Genomic DNA, 19,338 nt, shown 5'->3' with positions numbered 1-19,338 from the left:
AATAACAAAAAAATTATTTCCAAAATGCGTTTTTCAACAAAAAAAAATGTAACAAATATTAACGATTTGCACAATGCACCCCAAAACATTCAAAATGCCCCCCCCCCCGGTGGGGCGTACGACCCACGTTGGGAAACACTGCTAAAACATGTATGTAGGTCATCGCCCCCACAGGGCTCCATCCTAGGGCCTGGCGTGGCGGGTCGACCAGATAAGTGAGATAAACACACATCACAAATTTGCACTATTAGTATAAAAAAAGCACTACTTTGCTTCAAGAGTAGTGGTTGTGCGATGCATTTTTATACTTCTTTGGGCGCGTTTGGAAAATCATATTAGAGTGTATTTTTGGCGTGTGACATGTATCACATAATTTATTTTTTCACACGAAAAAAATCGCACTCGATTGGATTTGAACCACGATTGTTCGGTTATCAGCCGAACGCACTGCCTTTACGCCACAGTATGATAATGCAACCGTGATGAATATACAGTATACTATTATAGTTTATTCCGTTGCCTAGGCAGCGAATTTATCATTATATGTACGAAGAACTGTTCCGTCGCCTAGGAAACGAATGTATTATTGTAGGCCAAGATAAACTAAAAACAACGAGAAATAAATAAATAATTTATTTAGTGATATAAGTTAAAGTGTCTAGAAATAAACCAGCGGCACCCAATAAGCGGCCCTCCTTTATTCTAGTTTTTATTGATATAGGGCTATTAAAACCTTAATTCTATCTTTTATTATACCTATTTTATTATTAAATTCGACAGATCTGAAACATGACGTCTCGCGCAATGATGTGATCATAGCCGACCATAATGACCATAGAATAATGAATATTTTGCTTGGTGAAAATATTCTTTCGCGTTGTGAATTGTACCTACTCCTTTTTATATATGATTAGCTATCAAAACTAAGCTTAATATTTTTAAGTGTGATAGGTACGTTACTTTTGTTTGGTATTACATATTTAGTTTATGTGAAAACTATTTTCTAACTGTTTGAATATTTTTGCTTGATGTTAATTTTGACTAACGCGATTATTTTATTTTGTTACGCCAAAGAAGTATAACTTCTAACGCGCGTACATAAGTACACACACCGATTTTTTATTATGTGTCGATACTTAACAATTCCATAATTCAAGTGGATGTATTCATAAACACAAAAATTCTCGATAATGCACTGAATACCCTTAATTTTACCTCGAATACCATTTTACGCTAATAGGGGGGCGCCAACGATCCTAGTCTGGACACAGACAATTGTCGGCGCTGGGATAGTCCAAGATGAGAGATGAAAGAGGTCAAGACAAGATGATACATATACACCATTTAGATACCTCACCTAACACAGCACAGTCCTTACTGATTTGTAGTTATTACTGTATTGTATCTTTAGAAATCATGGAAGAAGAAGAAAAAACGGACATCCCCTAAAATTTGCTACGCCGAAAATTTGTTAGAGCATACTTTTTAGAAATATTGATGTTATCAATGAAATAATGTGAGGAATAAAATTATATTTTTAAGTTGTAGGTATTCTAAACCACACATAACAACATAATATTATTTTTATGTAGTTGTAACAATAATAATTATTAATTTTATTATAAAAACTATTCATATTTCATAACAGATGTCACGTCATGACTATTTCTGTAGAACACTAATGTAAAAAACTGTAGAAAACATTGCATAGATGTCACCAAAGATTTACAACGAGTGGTGACTGTGAGATAGGTATCACTAAAAATAATTACGAATGGCCACATTGTATCACCAGCAGTATTAGAAAAAAACAGCAGTAGCCTGATGCTGAGTACCTCCGCTACACGGAAGTACATTGGAACATGTATATGTCAAAGTTGCATCGGCCGGGAATCGAACCCGGGCCGCACGCGTGGCAGGCGAGCATGCTACCACTGAACGACCGAATTGCAAATCGGCTGTTTATAAAATTTGCAAATTTATAAAATGTCATTTTTCATACCTATTACAATATGTATTCACTTATTAACGTATATTAAATATTAATATTGACGTTTAAAATATAAATTAAAATACAATATAAAAATTAAATTTAAAAAAATAAAAATTATTTGTCGGAAGATGGATGGATTCGATCTCATGCGAATTTCAATCTTAGGCCGTGAAAAATTTTAGTAAAATGTTCCCAAGCGGTCACCCATCCAAGTTGTAGTCGCGCTCGATGTGATTGAATAACAAGCTCCCTGCTAGGGTACGTAAAAAGGTTCGCCAACCCTGGTGTAAAGCATCTGCCGTCTAGCCCCCCCCCCCCCCCCCCCATTCTTACAGTGTGGTCGCCACTAACCTTAAGAAATTTAACCAGATGGAAATTGAACTGGAACCGAACTCTGGAAACCTATGAACATAATATTATTATTATTTACATCTCCGTCCTAGTCGTGAGCGAGAAGAGGCTCTTTCTTCGCCATTTTCGCGCTTTTTATCGTCTGTCATATTTTGGAACTTCAGGGATGAACAAATTAATACCGGAATGGACGAAAACGGCGATTTTTATTTAAATAAGTACTAAATATTATAACTACATTTTTATAAATCTTCTTTCGGAGTGCGTGTTTACGACTTGGCTGCAGTGTTGCCATCTTTTCAAAGTGGAATTATAGTACAGAGCCTCCAAAATTATAGTATTTGGGGAAAAAATATAGTACGCGTTGCCATCTGTTGAAAATGTATAGGTTTTTTGTTTCTCAGAAAAAAATAACGGAGAATTTGAGAAACTCCGAGACCCCTTCCGGGTACCTTCCCTAGGTACCTCTTCCGATCTAAAATGCTTAAAGAATTCAAGAAATTTCATTTTAAAGCAAAGTCAAGGGATTTTTTACGTTTTTCGAGCAATTTTTTTTCCAAGTTCTACAAATCTTCTTATATTGCAAAATTATAGTACTTTGCACCAATTTATCGAAGAGAAAGAAGATATCTTAGTACTTTTTACATATTTTTTCCTATATTCAAAATTATAGTATTTTGGGCGGACTATACCTGTTTTATATCGTACATAGTACGCAGCCGAAAACTATAGTACAAATACTATAATTATAGTACGGTTGGCAATACTGCTTGGCTGTCAAAATGCTTCTCCTCTTCTGCGCATGCGCGCCAAGATCCTTTGCTTTTCAATCCCGCCACCGCAAAAAATGTTGCGCTGCGCGCGGTCCACAAAATAACATGTTGCCAGTAACTTTTATTTTTGACGTATTTGAATTTACAGCATTGGCGGTTTTATTATTATTTATTTTCACAATCAACCCTTAGATACTATGTGTCGGCTTGATAATGGTTCGGGCTCTCTAGATCAACAGACCATTCGGGGGTGTAATAATATGTATTACTTTATTTTTACCGTATAATTTTTTATCATTGTATATTATACATTCCGGCGTTACGTTTCACACTTTTTTCTAATGTGTTTGAATACCTACAAGCTGTTGTGTTCATATCCTCTGCGTGGAAAGAATATCTTGAAAAAATACATAGACATATAATTTTTAAGTTTGATAATACATATAAAAATTAAGTCATCCATAATAGACATCTACCTAAGTAGTGAGATAGGTATAAACACATTCAAAATTTCCACTTGATCGCGGAATTGAACCTTACAAAATGGTTCATTATTTACATTCTAATTGCAATCGTTAAGTTTTATCTCTGCCGCTCGTGGAAGCCACATACATTTTTTTTTAAATAAATTGTTTCAAAATATTTCAAAATTTCGTTAGGTACCTACCTACCATGTTATAAAAAAAATAAGGGCTTTGGGAGTAAGTCGGGTAAGATCTGTCATGCAAATGATTGAAAATGTGTCTAAAATAGTCACCCATCCTGGGATTGAACATGTCAAGTCAAGGTCACGTAAATTGCATTAATAAATAATTCTATATATATATAAAAATGAATATTTGTTTGTTTGTCTGTCTGTCCCGTATGTGTCTCTATACCATTCATCCGATTGCGATGACACTTTGGTGATTTATTGTGCGCACACCCGCGAAGGTTTCTGAAATAGTACAACCATCTTCTTCTTCTATTCGTATGCGTTACTATACCAAATTTGAAAAATCCATGCTTCTCACGTGGACAGCTGTATGTGGCCTGCTCACGCGTTGGAATTGGAGGTCGCACCAGACGGAAAAACAAAAAATATTGTCTATCCAAAAACACTTCAATAAACAGAATTACAACACAAACAATGTCTTTCTTTGAGTGGCATTACAACGCATGCCGGGTACTCGGTAGTGCAATATAAAAAAGTAGATGTTCTTTTTTAAACGTCGTTGTTCCACAATTGAAATTGACTTTATTTGTCCCACTGTTATACGTCTAGCTTGGCAACACTCAAATGTGTATTAAATATGTATAACTTGATTGGTAGGTATCACGTAGGAAAATATATTATATTATACAATCATTATTGAATACGTGTATTAATTAAGGCGCTAAATAATAAAAACTGACATTTTTATAGAAAAATGTTCTACATACCAACGCCAATCACTTCAACTATAGTCTAAGTGCCTCAAGCAAGTCAAAAAATACAGCAAAATAATTAAACCTGTCGACGTTATTAGTCCGTTGGCGTGTTTTATTTATAATGGTGTAAGTAGCACTGCAGTGGTTAACGGCATTCAATACTAAATAGCTGACGATGGTGTGTTGACACTTGCGAGTTCTTAATACCTAAAATTATAGAAGCTGCCGTGATTTTTTCACACTGTAAAACTACATTTTTCAAAAGGTCTGCTTCATGAAATTTTACTGCAATGACTCGGTATTTTGTAACTACAGGAAATACTACTTTTTGGTACTTAGAGCCTTATTTAATACACGTATTCAATTATATTCATTTATTACCTCTACGGAGAGGTAATAAATGAATTTTGAATGGTTATTGAAAATTATCTTATGTATCTCGAACATACATCAACAGTTCTTTTGATGGAAAGGGCTTAAAGATTAGATCCAACCAAAATATAAAAAGAAAAAAATGTTGCACAAGAAATAATTGTAATATATTTTTGTAATATTGTGGTGATTGCCATTAAATTATAAGATAAAAAGGATTTCATGTTATACACATTATAATTATATTTTTATAAAAATTGATGTTTTTTTTAAATAAATGACAATATAAAATATATAATACAGAATATAGAATACACGACAAAAACTTGAAAACTTAATAAACTAAATTTTAATAATAAATATGACCATATAATATAATAAAATATAATGTAATAATAAGATGTGACGAACTGCAAAGAATTCACATTTTATTACATTTTTTACAATTGTAAGTTTATCTTTGAATTTAAAAAAAAATTAAAATATGTTTAATGTTTTTTATAATTAATACAATTGAAATTTTAAATTATCAAAAAAAATCTCAAATTGCAAGCTTCGTATTCTTCCGCTAGGTTCTCTGCTGGCATGCCTCTCCCCCTTAAGTGGATTTTATTTGATACGTCACCAGAGCGAGGAAGGTCAGGTATTTCTTTTGGACCTTGACTGTATGCAGAATCATGATGTGATTCGTAATTCCACCGATAGAATACAGATTTTGGAAACGGTGCAGAATACTGGTCCTACAAACGTTCCATGATATTGAGCTCTTAGTTTCCGTTCGATAAATGTGCTGATGATATTTATTTGGTCGTTTACGTGATCATGGCAAGTAATGGGGCTTCGTACCACGCAATTTGGGATACATTTATTGTTTCAACCATGATCCATTCAATTGGAATCCTATTAGGTATTATCGAAACATCATTTCCATTTTAATAGCATGTCTCTTTCTGCCCTCTTCCTATACAAAAAATAAAAATGGATGCTTTCTTTTCACCATCCGCAACGTATCACACATTTTCAGGTGTATGTATGAAGAGGTATAATAGTGTAGGTACACTGTAGAAAATCATTTTCAAATAATATTATAGTCATATTATGGCAATAGTAAAAAAATACATACCGTTTCAAAAGAAAATTAAAATTAACACAATCACAAACAAAATCACAGTCATCATCACACAGCATAATAAATAAAATAACGTGGCACGCTCCGTGCTCTGAATTAGACCTTTTAATAGATACTTATCTTGAGAATCAAAAATATTTTTTTCTAGAGATTTTGTTTTTGATTCCCTGTAAATTCTCGAGATTCTCGAGAAATTGGATATATTCACAACAAAGGTTAGGTACGAATTTTTTTAGCTCTTCCAGTCAAGATTTTCTTAGGGTAAAATTTGTAAAATTCTTGTCTCAGATCAGAATCAAAGTCTTATGTTAGCTCTTTCGGCCAAAATAATCGAAATATCAAATTATTGACGATTTTCGATTTCTCGATTTCGATTTCGAGAACCTCATTGATGATTACTTGAAAAATGAGAATTCTTCAAATTTCGAAAAAATATTTCTCGAGATTCGAGATTGGTCTTTTCTGATTTCTAGTCTAGTTTGAATCTCACTCGATAGGTGAGGAGCTTTTAAAGTTCCACTTATGCATCACATAAGCACATCCGGAATACTCGCACAGGATTCGCCTCAGATACACGCCGTGTTTGCATGGAAGCCTAAAGCCAGGAAGCTCATCCAGCAGATTCACATTTAAAAGGGAGTTCCTCACGCTCGATGTTAGCCATCATCCCCTGCTCGCTCTCCAGCAATGCAGAAAGAATTTTTCGATAATAAGGAATAATTAAAACTAGGAGGCTTTAAATGGTGCAACGTGTCCGAATGTTTATAAAAATAAAAAATAATTTGAATAGTTTAAAATGGTTGATACCTACAATAAGTGAATAAGGCCATCCATAAACTAAAATCTGACGAACTGGTTGGTGATGGAACTCATAAACTGGCCAGTGACTGATGCTTCGCACACAGCGATACTAAAATCTAATAATCTTATAATATCAAACCGTCAAACTCATTGTCTTTCCTAGTTCATTCTAAACTTTTTTTCGTAATATCTTTTCGGAAATATTCTCTGACATCATTCTGCCACATATTTTAAATTAAAAATCGGTTCGCCCATCTTTAACTTTTGACGTCTTGACTTGCTATTGCTTGTTTAGTTCAGTTCAGTGGTCCAATTTTGGTAAGAGAATATGATTTTTCATCGAATCTAGTGATATTGGTACTACTGTTTAATGGGAGACTAGCGTGTCGCGTCTCTTCGGTTTCGGTCGCGTACGTTTTGAAGCTGAGAGATTCCAGTCTTGCCGTCAGCGAGCCGCCATTGAAATACATTAGCCAGATACTGGAATTTCAGTCTCGTCTTTTTTGAGTATTCACGTGAGCGGATGGCCTAATAGTAAGTAAGAATTGTGGGGGGAAAAAACAATGTTAGAGTCTCTACTATAGAAAATACATAAATTTGAAAAACCTCAGAATCATACGGGTCTCGAGTGGAACTCGATCTCTCACCTTTAAAATTCCGGGTGCTTTTATGTGTACAACTACGTACCTATCTGATTGAGTGGTTACGTAATACTAGGCCCCTTTGATGTTAATTGGAGGGATTTGTTTATGCTTTGATATAATATATTATACTGGCGAATGTTGTAGGTACTCCTTTAATTGTCTGTGGTTTTACCAAGTCGGTAGGTACCATAATATAAAAATACGTAAATCACCTCACAAAAAAATTCTCGACTGAGTTTTTAAATTGCCCATAAACATTGATGTTTCTTATTAGCACTTTTATGTATGTTTGCGTTACTGATGCAAAGTACAATATTATACTTATTCTTATTTAATAATATTATATTAAAAAGGAATACTTTTATTTCTATGAACAGTGACAGGCCTAATAACTAGTCATAGTTAAGTTCAAGTATTGCTCAACATATTAGAACTATAGGTACTCTAAACACACATTGAATTAACATGTGTATTTTACCGTACCCAGGATTTGAACCCGGGATCCACGACATCATAAGCCGACGCGTTATCCGCTCAGCCAAAAGCACAGAATATATTACAACTACTAAGTAAATATAAACTTATTAAATTTTCTTGTCTACTTGCTGAAACGAAATTGTATCATACGAGGGCTCATGAATACATACCCATTAGAATAAAAATATGAAACGAACTTCAAAGTATCTACCTATTCACCTGTATAAAATAATATTAAGTATACAAAATATCATCTATTCTTTAATAAGTATAGGTACAATAAACGGCTAAATCATTCGGGTCATGATCCTCAGTCATGAAGTCCTAACGAAGAAAAAGAATATTGTCTTCAGCAGAAAACATAAAAATCAGAAATTCTTAAATATTTTGACGTAAGTACTACATACCTATTGAGTTTTATTGAATTTAAAACAATGTCTTTCAACCATAAATTGATATTTTTTATCATTTTTATCAGAAATAAAAAAAAATATTATGCCGATATTATTATAAAATTATACCTGGATACCTACCTTACATATTAAATGAATTATATTTACATGTTAATAATTAATCAAGCCACTGATGCATTGAAAGTAGGTACAATATATTACTTACTATTCGTAATTTAATAATATTTACTTTTATTTTTCTGTAACTTTTTCTGTAAACTATACTTATGTTTATTATTATTATTGTATAAATCTCATGTTGTGAACGTCTTGAATTTAGATTTGTTATGTCCACAATGTTCTGTTTTCATAAATAAATAAATATTATATTGAATATACTTTTTTTATTTATGTTAATACATACGTTTAACAATTATTATACTGTTTTTAAACCTAGAAGACGCTGAAGGAATCAAATAATTGTAGTAAATTTAATATAAAATCACGCAAATATTGATTGATTTGTAAAATATATTTAATTATAACGACGAAAAACTTCCTTAAACATCGTAAGGCATAATATTTTTCAATCTAAATTAATATTATAAAAATTGGGTAGGTAGGTACCTGTCAAGTAAGTACATAAGTAGTTTATCAATCAAACTACTGAAACATTTATACTTAGCAGATAACTTACTTAATATTTTGTTTGTAATTTTATAGTATCATAAAATACGCATTTATGCATAATAATATGTTTAAGCTTTATTATAATATTAAGTCGATAAAACGCTGAAATATAATGTTACTTTCATTCTTACATCGAACATTATTTTTAATATGTGTTGTAAATATAAATAAGTACCCATGTATACACAATAAATTAATTGATTATGCACATCTTTAAGTTTTAGCGAGGGAAAAATTATTTTCTTTTAATAAACATCATAAGGCATAATAATTATTCTCAATCTATATCAAAAATGTGACAAGTGCGAAATGTTTAAGGTACAACTACTGAGAAGATAGAAGCATATTAAACTGACTTGCTTATTTACTCCAACAAATCGTAACGTACGTCTATTCCTTTGCGCATTTAATTCAACTGTGCGGCGTCCAATCCTCCCGGCGGCCAATTGGGCCGGCGTCGAATTGGGTCGGCGTCCAATTGGGCAATTACCGGAGGCCAATTTCCCGAGGCCAGTTCGCGGTGCCAAATCGTCCTAGACCCCTTTTGAAAACTGGCAGTTTTTTATTTATCCAATCTTCTATTTCCTCAAATATCTCAAAACTAGTAGGTTATGGATTGGATCTTTTCTGCATATGTATGTCCAAATGTGATAAATGTAGAATATTACATGATTATTTTAATTTTATTGTTTTAGCTTTGTTCCGGCAACACTCACTGATTATCGTGTATTAATCTATTATTTATCGGGCTCATTGGTAAATTATTATCCGTGCAGTACGATGGATAAATGATTGTCAAATTTTCCTATACAGCCGACCTATAAAGAGTGGTGTATTGGATATTTAACGTGAACACAGGTTGATTAGACCTACCGAAATGGGCAAACATCGCATTTTTAAAAGTTGATTGTTGTAACCATTATATTGATAATAATATGACGACTGAAATTAAGTTGGAGAGTGATGACATGAAAGGAACGGGATTGAAAAAAACAATAATTTGTGACGAAGACCGAAATGTACTTCTCTGTAAAAACTTAACTTCTTTGGCGGTATACGGTCTGTGGCCGTTTCAATCCAGGAACTTTTTGCATAACAAATTTCTCAGGAAAATACATTACGTATTCGGAGTAGTGGTTTACTGTTTAATGTCTATATTCCTCGTCGCAGAATACATCGAACTTGTAAATGTTTGGGGAGATCTGGAAGGCATGACTACTAATCTATCAGTGACTTGCTTGACAACGCTCGGCGTCGTAAAAATTTACGCTTTTTTTGGCCATCGCGAACAAATAAAATCAATGCTGTCCGACATATCTCGCATAGAAAGCAACATATTATCATTCCAAAGCGAAGACATGAAGCAGATATTATTTGGATACGTCACCAGAGCGAGGAAGGTCACGTATTTCTTTTGGACCCTGACTGGATGCACAATTATGGTGTTCTTCATAATTCCACCGATAGAATACAGATTTTCCTCGACGTATCATACAGTTTTTGGAAACGGTACAGAATATTGGTCCCACAAACGTCCCATGATATTCAGCTCATGGTTTCCGTTCGATAAGTATAGTTATAAGAATTATTTGGTCGCTTACGTATATCAGGTGGTCATGGGTAGTATTGGGGCATCGTACCAAGCTATTTGGGACACATTTATTGTTGCACTGATGATCCACTCAATAGGCCAATTACAGATACTTCAAAAGTCCGTACAAGATATGACAAGCGATGATCCTTCAATAGATCCGGCATTGTCAAAATGGAGTAAATTAAAATACCTGTACGCGAAAGGCTATGCAGGCACCTATGACATAATCAAACACGATTTGGTTGAACATCTACTGCATCGTGAATTTCTCGATGAAATACGAAATAATCGGCTTGTACATTGTGTCAATCATCATCGTTACATATTAAGGTAAGTACCTATATCTTTTAATTTATTTTGAATAACTGTAAGCCGAAATATTGTGTAGACTGTAGATCTAGTAATCACATTAGTAAACATTAGACGCGATTGATGCATGTATGAGACAAGTTTGCTGATATTTAAAACTCAATTATTCAGGTCTCGAAATGGACTGGAGTGCACCGGAGCACAGTTCCGGGTCGTAAAATTGGCAACATTGTCATTCCGTCTCGAGGAAACAAATAATTTTACCGTTTGAGCTAGAATGGCCATATAACAAAAAATCTAACATACCTACATACCTAATAATTTTTATAAAACACATTGACATAATATTGGATAACTATGTTATTATTTTCAGAAAATGAATGAGCGCTCCGGTTCGTAAAATGTTCCATTTCGAGTGTTGGCTCAATTACATTGACAGATTCACAGGCCAACCGTCTTGCCCGACCATTTGCCACGACCAGAGCTTGTAATTTCTCGAGATTCAATAATTATTCAAGAATGCAATATTTTTTTTCGAGAATTCTCTAATAATCAACGTGAAAACGAAATTATCTCTTCTTAGCGATTTCTTTCATATTATTCGTCAACATTTTGAATTTAGTCGAGAGCACCTTTTTATTTTTTCAGCTCTTTGAGTTATCCTTTGCTTACTTTTTCTACTGATATTTCTTTATAATCATAATAATTCACAAAATATGGTTGCAGCAGTCATATAAGCCTAATAAAATTTTCTTAAATTCTCGAGCATCATTTCACGAGAAATGAGATTTCTCAAAATTTCGAAAAATTAAATAGAATTCCAGTAGGCTATATTCAATACCTACGCTACATTTTGATGCAGTGTTTTGAATGTGTGAGTGTCTTACGAAAATGAAACACACATTATGCACGTGCACTGGTATGTGAAATACACCAAATTAAATGAGCGTCAATGCATAAACCGAGAGCAGTTGTTAGTATTTGACGTATGACGTATTCTTAACACGTGTTTAAGTTTATCCAGGATTCTTCCGCACTCGAGACCGATTACCTGCTACTCCTTACCCGTTAGGTATTTCAGTTCCCATTATTTCTGAGTTCCCTGATCAAAACCTTTAACCAAGACTCAATATGGAATGGAGTACCGAGATAATTCAATTTACTCAATTACTCAAATATTATATCCTCTTGTCGTTGATTTAATTTCATCTTTTTCAGTTACACTAATGATTTGAACGCCATAATCAGTCCAGTGATGATGCTGTACTTCATGGTGTGCTCGCTGATGTTTTGCGCCATCGGATTCCAGACTTATCTGGTAAGTCGGTACCCATTTTACTTGATATTATTTATTGTGATCATATACGATTTTGTATTATTATAAAAAAATAATTATTTTGGGTAACACCAAACAATTTAGACTATAAATAGAAGAAGGTTTATACGTTTCGTGGCGCTTTTAACAGTGGACTGTATAATTTGAAGGTGATAGTGGATTACGGATCTAGGGGGGTTTACACAGGATGCCAGACACTGACCTTTATGTTGAGAGGGCTGGCGCGCGCTGAAGTCGCTCTGGTGTTCACGCACTCACGCACTGGTAAACGGACGATACAGTTGGATAGATGACATATGAGGTTGATGAATGATGATGATAGGTTGTATGATTGATGGACGCGATGTTCACTCAAACCGTGACAGAGTGCAACGAATGTCGAACAGATATGTTTTGTATGAGTCACGCTGTAGGTGGGAGGCGACGGTAAAGTATAACAACTTTCCCATGTCCGCGTGCTGCATATCACTTGAGCTGATTCCTTATTTACCATGACGGTCGTATTATGACCCATAATTGCTCATCGTCTGGTCTTGTGACAATAATACATAAGGGGATTTGAGTAGGTGGGGACTAAGGATGAATGCGACCACAATTTGGCCCAACCAACGTTAGTAATAATGTTATGATATTTAAAATAAATAAGTAAACGCATGAAGCATGGTTATGTTGGTATACTCTACATTCCGATTTTCTGAGACACGCAATAGCTGTCATTTTTTATGTCCATTGTGATTACTTATTCCGTTTTCAACTGCAGTAATAAACGATTTTACGCAAATTTTACAGGACTCTTCAAGTACGTAATACAAGTTTACCTGCGTAAGCCGGTTTGTATCGGGAAGCCCGTGTGTATGAACGGGGAAATTTAGATAACAATGCGAAGTGTAGACTCAGGGCTCGAAATGGACCGGAGCGCACCGGAGCGCCGTTCCGGTTCATTAAATCGGCAAAGTTATCGCTCTGTCTCGTGGAAAAAAATAATTTGATCGTCGGAGATAGATAGGCCATAAAAACAAAAATATAACATACTTACTTAAATTATAAAATATACATCAATTTAGATAACTACCTATGTTAATATTTTTGAAAAATTATCGAGCGCTCCGGTTCGTAAAACTTTCTATTACGAGTGCTGTAAGTATCATAAACTGCTCACCTACTCATCGTGACGGATTGTCTTTTAATACGCCCTGCAAAATGTCATAGTAAAAATGTTTAGTTCTCTGCAAATGAACCTACAATGCGAAGTCACTCCTAGTTGACATAATCAATGGACCATTGATCTTTTTTTTGCTTCACATTCATACATTTAGGCTCAATCTCCATAGAAGAATGTTTTTTCAACATCTTTAGTTACTAACTAATATTTTCTTTTACATTTCAGTACGGATTTAGCATACGTCTATGCTTCATGGTTGAGTATCTTATAGCTATGATGATACAATTGCTGTTATTTTATTGGCATGGAAATGAAGTCATTTACGAAGTATGTATATTATTGATTTTTAAATATAGATAACTAAAATATTTGATTTTAATTTAACCTGCGCGCCCATTAGACGGCCGGCCGGTGCAACTCGACGCAATTGCCAGTCAACGGCCGGAACTGACCAAAAGTGGTCAGGGTGATCCCCTCTCGCTTCCGTACGTACGCCTTAGGGTGCGAACACACGGCATTGAATTTGACGTGTGCAGACGTGCGTCGATGCAGGCATTATTTGATTCCTATTGCATCCAATCAATCCAAGCAATATTGGATAAAAAAAATCCTATTGGTGATTCTAATAGAATGCAATTGGAAACAAGTAAGACCCTGCGTCGACATAATTAATATGTCTACGCACGTCCACTGCAAATCCGTGTGTCTGCAGCCTCATTACTACCGTGGCGGTATTCCCACTTTACCCCCCCTCTATCGTTCTCCATACCCAGTTAGTACACAATCAACACGGACTACGTGTGGTTACACTCAGCCACCGGCTGCCGAGTCGAGTTGCACTGGTCGCCCGTCTAATGGGCACGCAGGCTAAAGATCTCATTTTGTGGTCGTTCAAGGTTATACAGTATAACCCCTATTTTACGTTTTTTAAGGGACTAAAAAAAAAACCTAATTGGAGGGAAAATGTAAAAGGGGGGTATTGAAAAAAAAGAACATTTAAATTTTATGTTTCTAAAAAAATAACGTTTTATTAAAAAACAACATTCAATTTAAATTTTTATTGAATTTTTTTTAATTGTTTATTAAAAAAATCATGTATATTAGCTTGTTGCATTTTTGTTATGTAATTCTCACCTTACGCCGTTCGAATGTCACGACCCAATCATTGTCAAGCGCGCGTAACTCGCACATTTTGAATATTTCCGACATAAATCGCGGGAAAGAAAAATGTAAATGCGGGTATTAAATGTACTGAATAACATCGGGACTGAAAAAATTACACGCAATTGCCGGGAAAACGTGAATTCCGGGCACGTAAAAACGAGGTTATACTGTATTTATTTTTAAATGGTCCGTAGCCATAACTCTGTTTATTTCATCCTACACTATAATTTTACGAAAAAAATCTAAAAATACAAAAGTTTTGAAGGGTCACAACGAACATATTTCTGAGCTAAAAAAATAAAACATCTGGGAATGCCTCCTTTATTATCATAAAAAACTGACATAATCATATTATTTTGACAAGCTGTAATAATATGATAAATTTTACATAATTTTCTTTTAAAAAGGGCTTCCGTGGCATCGGACCCCTGCGAGGAGTTAAGCAGTATAGTTTCGCCACTGTCCATAATATTGTTCTCAGGAATGCGCCAAGCGGGGCTGTTATGGGTGCCAAATACCCGAGCGGCAAAATTCAGGGGGTGGGCAAAGTGCTAAAAAAACTTTTTTAATAATATTATTTAAAAAATACATAAAATTGTGTAAAAAATCTCTTATCCGAGAGAAAAGCACTTCATCGATACATATCAATTAATTTAAGACGATTTATATTTATAATTCATTATGTTACATTATTAAAAGGTAAAGTATGTGAATATTTTGATGACAATCAAATAATTGTCTCAATTTTCCTTTGACTTCTATCATATTTCCAATAAACATAGTTTTTATTTGGTAGGAGGAAATTTTGAGCTGGCACCCGGGCGGCAGCTACCCTTGGCGATTCTCTCATTATGCTCTTCGTTGATAATGACAGTTTACACTTTTTGATTATGTACTCATTCATTTGTTTACAGAGTGACAAACTTCTGCTGGCCACGTACAGTTGTGATTGGTATAATGAAAGCACTCGTTTCAAGAAAAATCTGTGTATAATGCGTGAGGGTTTGAGATTACCAATTAAGTACACAGTGGGTCAATTCTACTCAATGTCTCTCCCTACATTCTTGGTGGTATAATAATATACTAAATACTTTTTGTTTTGTACACCAATTTGATATACCTTATTACAGTGACGTCTCTTGACCAGACTTAAATTGCTGTCCTCCTTCATTTTTAATTTCAAAAATCGTAAATTGACATCTTAGACTATAGATACATCTAGACGCCACCCGTTGCATTGCTAAATGAAGCCGCTTGCCTTGCGTTTGGTTTGTGAGCGAGCAAACGCATTCGTCTACAAATGTTCGAGACCATAGACCATTTCGCTAGTGCTCGCCCAAAGTGCTCGCACTAGACGCTCAGAATTAAAATATAATTTTCTATTTTTTTACGTTATATAGTATTTTTAAGCGGTCAAAATGCAACCATTAGATAAAGATATCTATAATTTAAGTTATTTCAAAAAAACACTAGGTCACTGATATTAAAATATATAATAAAATACAAATAAATTATCACGAACATGTATCAACTTACCTATGAAACGTTATACCATCTTCTTGCTTATCAGTACGGCTACCTCATTTTAAGACAACACACAGAACCATCTTTTCTACTTAATTAACTAAAAATATTTACCACTGACTTTATGTTTAACACAAAAATATCAATTTTAGCAACACGAGCTCGCAAGTTATCGACGCTGTGTGAAGCGTTTTGCCCCGATTTGATGGCGATATTTTTGGAAACTAGCTTACACAAATGTAGACCTTTTATCTTACTCTAGCGCGTGTCAAAGAGATCGTAAGGGTGCCGAATACTTTCTCACTCGCACTCATGCATCGTTTTTGTTCAGGCCTTGATTGACATACAAATCATCTACTTAGGTACTAATAATTAAAGCGTTTCCACGAAACCTACTCTCAAACAGTGATATATACGTGGAGGTCTGTGACGCTGACGGGTTTGGAGGCACCCCTGTGATGACAATACAAAAATTGTAGTTATGACATTTTTTTTATTTTAATTCGTTTATTTTTTTTTAACTAAGATGACGATACTATTTTCTGCTTCATGGAAAACGCCACTGCTCTCATAAATTGTAATATTTGTATTCGTGTCACCATTCACCGCCCTTTATTATGTGCTGCACCTATGCAATGTCACTGTATTATTAGTATTTTTTCAATCCTAATGATACATACCCAACTGTGTGCATGTACCACCTCCTACCGCTACGTCAGATCCTTCTTAGGGTCAAGTCACAGTACAGTCAAGGGAATTGGACTGACTAATCGCTCCGATCCAGTTTTACGCTCAGTTTTAAATTTTTTCTAAGTTAAAAATAATATAAGTAGACGTGATTTTCGAACGGCGCAAATTCACGTTAAATGTGTCTTGTATTATGGCATACTCAAGATTGATGAGAACCAGTAGCGAACACTCCATACTAGGCGATTATTTAAAGCCTACCTTCTTAAGACAAATAAATTTAAATAACCTAAAAACATTTCAAATGTAAAAATATACCTACTGAACCATATATTTATCTTTAAGTATTGCATTAAGGATTTACACACGCAGAACTGTATCGAGGTATATTGAATCTTCTACGAACAGTCGTGAAGTCGTATATTATGAATCAAATAGGTAGTGATAATGGATCACCAATAAAATGATATCACATTTTTACAAAATGTTTATGTGATGAGAATTTCCAATCGAATGAGTTGATTTATTCAAGTCAGTCATTGTTACATAATATTATTTTGTATTCGTTCAATCCTCAGCAACTAATTATTACAACTACCTATTACAACTTATTTTTCAGATACTTCGAGCTTCTTACAGCTATTTTGCACTATTGCGACAGGTTCAAGAAGGTCAGCATTGAGCCCGAGTTTTGTTTCTACAATCATTCATATTTTCATTATCACAATAAACGTCAAACCTGATAAAATTTAGGTATTTTATTATTATATTAAACATGTCGATTTGTCATTTATAGATCAGAAAAAAAACATGTCTCGTACCGACACAAGACACAAGTAAAATGTATTTATATTTAATTTAAATAACAAAAATCCAGAATTCAACATAACTCCCTTGATTTATGGTTTGGTTAGGTTTAATAATTCACAATATTATTTCCCATCCTATTATATACACGGGTTCCCAACATATGGGTTGCCAACTTATACAGTCAACGTAAAAAATATTCACTAAAATGCAATTTTTATTTTTAATAGTGTCTTGAAGTTTGAATATTTTTTTTTATTAAAATAAGTGTAATCTAGGTACGCTATTCTGTCACAGTTGGTTGAAACATGTGTCGAGAGTTTCGCCAAAACCGGAGAAGAAAAATAAATCTTGGAAACATTGCCATGTTTAAGAAACTCTGCAGTGTGGTAGATGAATCTGAAGGTGAAATAAATGAAAATTTGAAGAAGGAGATTACTGGGCATCTCGAATCCCTTGAAAACGAGCTTCAGCGTTACTTCCGTGAGCTGAAAGAAGAAGAAACTACGTTGATACGAAATCCATTATCTACTTCCCTTGATGTAGCCAGCATTCCCGATGAATCACAAGATGACTTCTTGGATTTGCGGAATGATTCCTCGGCACGTAACGTGTTTAATGAAAAATTGCTCACACAATTCTGGTGTGGTATGTATCATTCATACCCAAATGTGACGACGCTTGCTTTTCGAGTTTTAGTTCCATTTGTGTCTACATATCTCTGCGAGAGTGGATTTTAAACTCTTCTTCGTTTAAAAACAAAAGAAAGAAATAAATTAAATGTTGAGAATGACATAAGATTGGCGTTAACAAAAACTCAGCCGCGAATTTTGAGGCTGGTTAATAAAATCCAATTTCAACCATCGCATTAAATTAATTATTAAACATAATTTAAAATAAAATTATACTAAAAAAAACTATTTTCATTGTTTTTTTTAATTACCTTATTAAAAATGTTTTTTCAATTGCATCGGGGTCGCGGGTCACATGGCTTTTTATAAAAAGGCGTCGCCAGCCGAAAAAGGTTGGGAGCCTGTGTGTTATAATATCGTTTCTTGAATTAACAAATCGAGCTTCAATATTGGGAGTATTGGGACCATACCAAAATAAGATTTCATATAAATAAAAAGGATTTCAAGTTATACACAATAATTATATTTTTATAAAAATCAATGTTTTTTAATACTACTATACTCTAATAAAAAATCTCTTAGGTACAGCATAGAAAAATTAATAAACCAAATTGTAATAATAAATATTATGACTGTAAATTTTATATAATATTACCTAAGATGGGGTCCTTTGAAAAAATACCACATTTTATAACATTTTTTTACAATTTATTGTTAGTTTATCTTTGTCTTAAAATAAAAAAATATTTTTATTTCTAATGTTTTAGATAGGTAGGTACCAACATATTTATTAATTAATGCAGTTGAATAATTATTGTAAATTATCAAAAAAATGTCTCAAATTGCAAGCTTTGTATTGTTCCGCTAGGGGCCTCTGGTAGGTAAAAACATCGCCTTAAGTTCTTATGATTGGCCGAGCATTCACATTACAAGTACGTAGTTATTAGTTTAGGATTCTTAGGTATTTTAAAAAAAAATTGAGCGGCCCCACAACAAAATATTAAAAATATCTATCTGTTTCCAGTGACGTCCCTAGACAAAATGCCGCCTCTAGGCAGCGTCAAATTGCCGCCACATTTTATTATACAGTA

The 19,338-nt window shown here is 34.0% G+C and overlaps 1 protein-coding gene across 1 annotated transcript; it reads left to right on the top strand.

Annotated features, from left to right (window-relative positions):
• Positions 1-10,471: 10,471 nt before the first annotated feature.
• LOC147074568 (odorant receptor 10-like) lies at positions 10,472-17,490 on the top strand. Its single transcript, XM_085943980.1, has 5 exons — positions 10,472-10,956; positions 12,154-12,253; positions 13,659-13,760; positions 15,512-15,667; positions 17,428-17,490. Exons 1-5 carry the CDS (start codon positions 10,472-10,474, stop codon positions 17,488-17,490), a joined length of 906 nt encoding a protein of 301 aa, XP_085800106.1.
• The last annotated feature ends 1,848 nt before the right edge of the window (positions 17,491-19,338 follow it).

The sequence above is a fragment of the Rhyacophila brunnea genome, unplaced genomic scaffold, assembly GCF_057557595.1.
Source record: "Rhyacophila brunnea isolate RB1 unplaced genomic scaffold, BYU_Rbru_1.0 scaffold_16, whole genome shotgun sequence".
Classification (NCBI taxonomy): domain Eukaryota; kingdom Metazoa; phylum Arthropoda; class Insecta; order Trichoptera; family Rhyacophilidae; genus Rhyacophila; species Rhyacophila brunnea.
This window is presented reverse-complemented; position numbering and strand designations above follow the sequence as displayed.